General features: G+C 38.2%; 1 protein-coding gene across 2 annotated transcripts in view; it reads right to left on the reverse strand.

The window, feature by feature from the left end:
• The window catches only part of cacnb4a (calcium channel, voltage-dependent, beta 4a subunit), a 37,182-nt gene that overhangs the window by 7,766 nt on the left and 20,298 nt on the right, over window positions 1-9,118 (reverse strand). Inside the window, exons 5-13 of one of the 2 annotated variants that reach the window (XR_001631029.1) lie at window positions 6,958-7,034; window positions 6,552-6,571; window positions 6,299-6,379; window positions 5,101-5,159; window positions 4,901-5,010; window positions 4,620-4,771; window positions 4,393-4,488; window positions 3,448-3,633; window positions 2,520-3,058 (exon numbers count right to left, since the gene is read on the reverse strand). Coding sequence is in view for 1 of the 2 variants with exons in the window: in XM_016450013.1 (XP_016305499.1) it covers window positions 2,795-3,058; window positions 3,448-3,633; window positions 4,393-4,488; window positions 4,620-4,771; window positions 4,901-5,010; window positions 5,101-5,159; window positions 6,299-6,379; window positions 6,552-6,571; window positions 6,958-7,034 (1,045 nt within the window). In the remaining variant the exon portion in view is untranslated. Of the gene's footprint in view, window positions 1-1,931; window positions 3,059-3,447; window positions 3,634-4,392; window positions 4,489-4,619; window positions 4,772-4,900; window positions 5,011-5,100; window positions 5,160-6,298; window positions 6,380-6,551; window positions 6,572-6,957; window positions 7,035-9,118 lie in introns of those variants that run through there. The other variant, XM_016450013.1, reaches the window with a different exon arrangement.

Here is a 9,118-nt window from a genome sequence, read left to right on the forward strand (position 1 = left end):
TTTTTTAATAATATTAAAAATATCTGTATGACATTATATTCTGCAGTTCTTCCCTGTTGTACCGAATATCTATAATTTTCAAATTATCATATCGAAGTTAGAAATTAAAATATTGTGACAAAATTAATTTTGTAGGGTGCCACAAGTTTGTTAAAATTTCCAAAGGGTGCCGCGACTAAAAAAAGGTTGGGAAACACGGGTGTAGACAACGTGTTCTGGATCCAGTTCATTGCCCCCTCGGTTCAGTGCTGGAGTTTCTTCAAAGTCGTTTTTCTGAAGGAGTGACCCCCGCTACTCTCAAAGTGTATGTAGCGGCCATATCTGCGGGACATACACTCGTAGGAGGTGTTTCAGTGGGTCGTCATCCTTTGGTTTCACGTTTTATGCAAGGTTCGAGACGGCTTAGGCCTTTCCGCCCGACCCGAGTTCCTTCTTGGGATCTATCGATCGTTCTGTAAGGTCTGTCGGGCCATCCTTTTGAGCCGTTGGAGTCTGTGTCCGAGAAATTGCTGACTCTCAAGGCGATTCTCTTGTTGGCTTTATCCTCCCCCAAGAGAGTAGGGGATTTGCAGGCTCTATCCATCAGCCCTTCATGTATGGACTTTGCCCCAGGGTTGGTAAAAGTTTTATTGCGACCTAGGCCTGATTATGTTCCTAAGGTCGCTTCAAATCCATTTCGCTTTCAGCAAGTGGTCTTAGAGGCTTTCTCCCACGCTGACGCGGGGTCAGGTAGCATGGGTCTCTGCCCAGTCAGGGCATTAAGAATCTATGTAGATCGCACAGCTCAGTGGCGTGGATCGGACCAGCTGTTTGTATGTTTTGGTGGCAAGAGCAGCGGCTCCGCTGTCTCTAAGCAGCGAATGTCACATTGGATAGTAGAGGCTATCTCTTTGGCCTACAAGGCGCGTGGTTTGACTTCGCCTCTAGGATTACGTGCTCACTCTACGAGAGACTGCGATGAGGGTCGTCCGTACCTTGATAGCGCTTCCTTCGTCATATATGGAAATCTGATGAAATAGCACGCGGCACGCAGATATAGCATACGTTACGTATGCGTGAGGGGCGGTGCTAGGTGCTATTTGGCAATAAATTAGCGTGATGATATAAGGGCTTCAGACATTCGTCACACCGTGGGTGTTCCCAAAGCGATGACGTCATCGCAGCATCTTGTTCCGTATTCAGGGAACTAGGGTTACATGCGTAACCGAGATGTTTTTTTTTTTTTTTAAACTTGCACTTTGATTTCAAAAGTTTGAATTTTCAGTCCCCCCCAAAAAAGTTTTCGTGTAAATGAAGGGTCAAAACGCTTAAAAAGTCCCATTTTTAGTTAAAAATTGTGTCGTGTAAACACTCCCTCAGTGACAGAATGGATTTCCACTCAGCTGCCATATATTTAAATGACACAGGCTACTGTGCCGTTTCAATCAGAGTGTCATATGAGCTCAACAAAACCCCTGAGAATCTCACAAAACATGCTCAGGTCACATTTCACCAAAAATAAAAAAGTAAGTAAATAAATAAATAAATACAATACATATATGGCATAAAGAAAATATAGTTGATTCAGACAAGAATTTTTATTATAATAATATTATTATTTTAATGATAATTAAGCACAAATTTCCCTTTAAATTCGTATTAATTTCCATAATTTTGTTAACCCATTATTCTGAATAACACTATTTAATGTAATTATTGAAATTTAACAAATACTATCATGATGCATAATTCCTTACAATGTAAACAAACAAAAAAATCTTAGTTTTTTATTGCAGCAATTAAAATAGAGGAGGGGATGCTTAATTTTTTTAAATGAAAATAATGCCACAATTTGAGCTTTAATGGTCCTAAAACAGGCTTCATTGTATTTATATTGTTTATATTTATTTTTTATATTTATATGATTTTTTTCTTCTGATTTTTGGGTGAAATATAATCTGTAAATCTTTTAAGGTTTCATGAGATTCGTTTATTTACTATTACTACCAAGCAATGGAGTAATTTAAAATGATCAAATCTACCTGATACTGGTGCTCCGGCGTAATTTTTTGCAACAGCATCCCACTTGTAGGCCTGGGCAAAGCGCTGAGTGAACTATAGGCATTATGGTGTTGCTATCTTTTGTATTTTGCTCAGAAAAAAAGTGTCTGTTGACACTATCTGCAGAGATCATTATGAAAATAGACCGTGGGAAAAGAAACCTCTTTTGGCACCTAAGAAGCATTCCTGCTTCGTACCTGAGGCTGTTTGGGCAAAATAATAGACCATCTAACATAAATACTAAGACAGGAAGAAACAGAACGGTGAACGCATGACACTTCCATTGGCTACTGAAATCATGCAAAAAGGCTCTGTGCTGATTGGGTCTTAGCACTGTTGAGCATTTCTGCATGCCGGCACTAGTTCAGGGTGAAAATTAGCATGCCACCCCAAAACGTCCTGCAAATATAGACAGTGCAGGACTTTGGTTAGCAATTAAACGCAGGGCTTAGGCCTCTACTAGGAGAAACTGGATGGACCAGATGGTACTATAGTTATCACTCCTCCGAAAGAGCTACTTATCTCAACCATTGCAGATAAAATCAGCACCTCCAACTGCCTGACAAGAGATGCGCAAGGGCTGCAAACAACTGCCTTACATAGATGGACCGGGTGCTCGGATTTTGCTTTTAGTTAAGATGGCCCATATATGGGGACCTGTGTCAGAGTGAACGCAATGCACTGTATTTTCAGAAAGGGTTTACACAATTACATGAGATTTAACTCATAGCTCTGGCTGTAGTGGAGTGGATGTTCAGAGTCGGTGCCGCGAGTCGTTACTGTAGCCCCCGGGGGAGCCCCGGTTGCGGTGAGGTTTGTACGCATCTTGATAGGGATCATGGTAGTCCTCCTCTACCAGAGGGTAGTGGTCTTGACTTTGCTGGGAGCTGGAGGACAGGTGGTTATGACTCTTCTTTTGCCGCTCGTTGTTGTGGTAGTTCTCATCGGACGTCATCAAGCTGCGCCGTTCCATTGGAGAGTTGTCACTGATGTGATTGCTGTTTTTATTTCTTTGGCTCTGTTGAAAGTTTACTGATATTAGCAGCGGAACCAATATATTACAATTCAAAATAACCCTTTCAGAGGACAGTATTAAGCAGTTACTTTCGAATATGTTACTACATACAGTAAGCTAACAATTTCTGTAGAAAAAATTACATGAAATTAATTCCTGCACACATAAACATAATATTTCAATTTACTTTATTTTTTACCATTCTGAGCATTTTTGGTTTCTGAAATTTCATGCAAATCTCCAGTTCATTCCTATGGTACATCCTTTAAAGCTTGTGATGGCAAAATTAAGCAAGGGGGCGGAGCTTATCAAGGACTTTCAACACATTCTAATCAGCATATTTTGGAATATTTAAAACTTATTTAAAACAAGAGTCCCAAGTCTCCACTCACCTGTAGTCCAGAGATGGCTGCGGGGTACGGTGAGAGTGCAGTGGAGCCCAGGTTGCGGCCCAGCAGAGGGTTCAGAGGAGTGCTGAGGGAAGTGTGAGTTGCACGCCAGTAGGCCTCCAGATACTCGGTCAGATGTTCACATGCATCCTCGAGCTGATTCTCATCCAAAATTATGTCAAACATTTCCTGGAACAGGGCAGGAACAGCAATGTAGTCAGTGTTTTATATGTCACATCCTTTATTTTTTATGCATTCCATTCAACCACCTCCCTCTATTTTGGCGCATAACGCCAACTTTTCACAACCCAATCCAACCTCAATGAATAAAAATCACATTTTGTCTTACTGAATATCCTGTGTTACTGTGATACACTACCGTTCAAAAGTATTTTTGTTTGTTTTTTGAATGAATGCATTTATTCCGCAAGGACGTATTAAATTGACCATAAGCCACAATAAAGACCTTTATGTTACAAAAGATTTCAATTTCAAACAAATGCTGTTAATTTGAACTGTCTATTCATCAAAGAATCCTGAAAAAATGACATTTCCACAAAAAGTACTAAGCAACACAAATGTTTTCAACATCTACAAAGTTTCATTTTCAGCAAAACAGCATATTAGAATGATTTCTGTAATATCACGTGACACTGAAGACTGAAGTAATGACTGCTGAAAATTCAGCTTTGCCATCACAGAAATAAATTACGTTTTAAAATATTTTCAAATCAAAAACAGTTTTTTAAATTGTAATAATATTTCAAAATATGACTGTTTTACAGTATTTTTAATCAAATAAATGCAGCCTTGGTGAGCATAAGAGACTTCTTTCGAAAACATCTTACTGACCCCAAACTTTTGAGCAGTAGTGTATGTCAGTAAAATGGGTTGCAAACACTGTAAAAGAGAAGAATCAGACTATGTTATGTTATTCTGGATACTCACTGGAGGACACTGAGCTAGTTTGTCTGCTGCCACCAGTTGTACATTTAAATGCTTGCTTTGAGACTTCCCTCGTGATTTGATCAGCCGTTGCAATACCTGTAAGCACACAAATGCAATAACTATGTAATCATAACATCATTCAACTAACATATATTGTTAATACTTGTTCAATTCAATTCAATTCAATTCAATTCAAGTCTTTTAATAAAGAAATGCAACCATTTTACCTTGGGAGAAGACACTTTGACATGGACAATAATGGGAGCTAAAGAAGTCTTGATGAGCTGGGCTGGATGGTTGATCGTGTCGGCATCCAGCACAACCAGCTGAAGGGATCTGGCCAATTCAAAAATTCGCTCGATCTCACTCTGAACCTCCGCTGACAGAAAGAGAAGACATTCAGCATGTCAACATGCTGACTTAGAAGCAGGAAACATGTTTAACATTAATTAATTAACTTGCATTCAGTTAGAAATGCTCAATGGCAAATAAACATGAGCTGACATACCCAGGTTGGATCTGGTGTTGGATCTCTCAATAATGGCTCTCTTACTAGGGTTATTCAGCACAGATCTCTTGGCCAAAGAGATGTCTGCGGTTACTCTTGTGATTGATATCCTGAAATTAGGAAATAAATGTACTGAAATCATGAACACATGGGCAGGAAAGGTATTCAAAATCCAAAACGCATTAAAAGCTGTCCCTCACCTGCCTTCAAACCTGTGTTTCAGGAAGTCGAAGAGCGCTTTCTGCATCATATCTGTCACCTGTGTTCAAACCCATGAGGACAGGAGAGTAAAAAGGAAGATTTTATTTGAAAGACTTATTGGAAAAACTGAGGAAAATATCTCATTTACTTCAACAGCGTCTTGCCAGGAAATGACTGGAATGAGTTTGCATTATTTGCATTACATCACTTGCTCATCAATGGATCCTCTGCAGTGAATGGGTGCCGTCAGAATGAGAGTCCAAACAGCTGATAAAAACATCACAATAATCCACAAGTAATCCACACGATTCCAGTCCATCAATTAACGTCTTGTGAACCAAAAAACCTACATCCATCATTAAGACAAAATATGAGTCCATAATGCTTCCTCCTGTTGTCCTCTCACATCAAAATCTACAGATATATTTGTTTAGAACTGTTTTGGACTGTTTTCGCTTGCAAACGGAGCTTGATCTGTGCATATCTCTCTCCTGATTCAGACAAGGCTACTTTTCACAGGAGAAAGCAATGGTTAGTAAGCAATGGATAGAGGACTCATATTTTAGCCATAAGCAATGCTTTAAAATTAAAAACGTCTATTACAAACATTCAGATTGTCACTTTATGAGACATTAATGGATGGGACTGGAGTTGTGTGAATTATTATTGTGATGCTTTTAGCAGCTGTTAATACTCTCATTCTGACGGCACCCATTCACTGCAGAGGATCCCCTGGTAAACAAGTGATGTAATGCTAAATTTCTAAAAGTCCAATGAAAAGACAAACTCACTTGGGTGAATTATTCTTTTAAATAATGTTTGTAAAGGAGCAGATGACACATATTCGTAAATAATGAGCTTAAATGATCAAACACAGCTGTTTATTTTTCACAGATCAATCATGATATATGCTCCAAGAGATCTAGTCTAATATTGGTGCATGCTAACATGCTTCTCACACTGATTTCAGGGATGGTGGTTATGTTTTTTTCCTTTCTTTCTAATTTCAAACCATGCTCCATTTTTGAGACTGGCATGTTGTACCCAGAAGGTTGTTGCCTTGGCAACTCTGCTTGGAGATGATGACTGCTATTCAGTGACAAACCGACATCCCCTCTCGCTCGCTGCTTTAGAAGTGATGCCCTGGTTACCATGTCTAAATATACACACACACCATAGGGATTGGGGGAGGCCTACCTCATATCCCTTAAGTGATGGGCCAACTAAGACCACCGGCCTCATGGAAGGGACCACATCGTATGGAGGAATGTGCTCGGCCTACAAAATAACAGCAATTTGATGTGAAACAATATGCTGTTTACTTGCACTACAATAACCCCATACTGATTACTGCATGAACACTGCAATAGCTTTAAACAGAAGTTTGTTACAATAGTATAGTCTTTTGTAGAATTTATATAATTGAAAAAATGAAATAAAGCTCACTCACCACTTTCTGTTTCTGTTTACCTGTGATGATGGAAAAGAGGAATTTTAAAAAGTAGATTAAAACAAAATCTGATGCATCTTTTCTCTACTTAAAATACAAAATAAAATTAAATGAAATAAATATTATTTATTAACATTTTCAGTGCCTAGCATTCTTCCTGTATGGTTTTTAATGTTACACTAAATTTCACTGGGCAACACAGCCAAGCCATATTTATTTTGTGTCAAGGGGCATTAACAAGATATGAAGTGTCTATTTGGACAGCATTAACAACAACAGATATGTTTCCCCTGGTTGCTATTGGAAAACATCAATTTATTCTGTAATTTCTGGACATTTTATAAAACCAGCATGTAAATCTGAAGTGGACTGGAACCCTTCACTAAAGCTGAAGAATGAAGCTGACCTGCAAAAGCAGGGTTGGGCTTGAAGGTGCCTGACACCATTTCACCCAGACTGGAAGAAGAGTTCCCACTGGACTTCCTATAGGGGCAGAATAAAGAATAGGGAATGGTGGTAATTAAGGACTGTTAATTAAATAGTTTTCACAAAAAAAAAAAGAGCTCATCACATTGCATGACTAATTGGAGTCCAGTTATATTCTTACAAATAAATTATTAGTACTTCTTATTTTTAAATTAACTTTGCATGAAATATTGTGGCAGTCAGATCAAGTTTGGCATTTTTAATGTAATTTTGTGTAAGCATTTGGACAGTCTGAGTTGAGACAAAGATGTCAGAAGCAAGAATATGCTATAAAGTCAAATTTTTATTCATCTTTGTATTGTGTTTAAGGTAACTCCAGTAAAAAGTAATATATTTAGAATACATTTATTTCATACTAAGTATAGCTCAAATGTATTATTTACTGACGTATCCCTCGAGACTTACTGATATAAAAGTTATATTTAAACTTTATTTGGAGTACTACTTGTGCACAATGCACATTTCTTAATATTTAATGTCACTACTGATGACGATTATATGATCTTTGAATAATATCAGTCTTTAAAGGAACACTCCACCAAAGAGTTTCGATATGTTTCCTATTTAAAACTAGACTCTTCTGTAGTTACATCGTGTACTAAGACCGATGGAAAATGAAAAGTTGTTGTGATTTTCTAGGCCGATATGGCTAGGAACTATACTCTCATTACGGCGTAATAATCAAGGAACTTTGCTGCCGTACCATGGGTGCAGCAGGTGCAATATTATTATGCAGCGTCTGAAAATAGTCCCCAGCTAGGTAACTTCCAACGGAAGTCACACTCCCTGTGCAAGCAGGTGGTCACGTTGGTTATGTTGGTGGAAGTTTGCCTATTTTCAGGCGCTGCGTAATATCATTGTCAATATCATATCATATCATCATATCGAAACTCTTTGGTCATTTTTGAGCGAGATGCTAATGGTCTAATCAGATTCAATGATCTATGCTAAGCTACAGCTAAAAGTGCTACCGCCAGACCTGGAGATCGGCTAATGGATTTGAAAACGGTAAAACTCAACTGTTTAACTCTAGGGGAGTTGGAAAATGAGCCTATTTTCAAAAATAGTGGAGTGTTCCTTTAAATGCAAGATATTTAAAGTGTACCCAAAGTATACTTGCAATAGTTCCACTTTAGCACAATCAAATATACTTCAGTATATCTTTAGTTGGACTTCAGCACTACTTCCTCACAATTAAAGTGCATTAAGTACATAATTTGTTGTTCCAATTTAGCAGACTTTAAACTTTAATCAATACCAAAAGTACAGTTGCAGGGTATTTTTATTACATACGTAAATATGTAAATGTACTTAGTACTTAGCAAATGTATTTCAAATACATTTTAGTATATTTATTTTTCACTAGGGATGTAATATGTAAACATCTTGAAGGATCTATCTGGATCACTATTTTAGACATACTACGTTTTTCCTTTGTTAAAGGGGTGGTTCATTGCGATTTCACTTTTTTTACTTTAGTTAGTGTGTAATGTTGCTGTTTGAGCATAAACAATAGCTGAAAGTTCAATGCAAACGGAGATATCGTCTTTTAAAATTCTGCCAGTTTAATGCCTACAAAAATGTCTGGTAGGGACTACAACGAGTTACTTCCCGGGTTCGTGACATCACGAACCCAGATAAACCCCGCCCTCGGGAAAAGGCAACAAAGGGGGCGAAGCCATGCGCTGCTTTAGAGAAGAGGAAGAGAAAACTAGAGGTGCACGTAAAAATCTATTCATATATGAATCGCGATTCTGTCTTCGAACGATTCTAATGGATTCACAAGTTTCAAAATCAATGTTCTAAAGCAGCGGTTCTTAATACTGTTCCTTGCGTCCCCCTGCTCTGCACACGCTCTGCATCTCTCTCTCTCTCATTCAGCTCAGCTTCAACAATGAACTGTTCCAATTATACACTTATTTTCACATAGCTATGAGAAGCGTTAAACATGGACCCGCGTGCAGTTGCCGTACTGTATTAAAGCTTTAATCAGGATAAAACCGTATATTAAAAGCTAACATAAGCAGTAGCATTTACAAATAACAACGCATCTAAAAGTATGAGACAACAACAAACAAAAA

The sequence above is a fragment of the Sinocyclocheilus anshuiensis genome, unplaced genomic scaffold (assembly GCF_001515605.1).
Source record: "Sinocyclocheilus anshuiensis isolate Anshui unplaced genomic scaffold, SAMN03320099.WGS_v1.1 scaffold627, whole genome shotgun sequence".
Classification (NCBI taxonomy): domain Eukaryota; kingdom Metazoa; phylum Chordata; class Actinopteri; order Cypriniformes; family Cyprinidae; genus Sinocyclocheilus; species Sinocyclocheilus anshuiensis.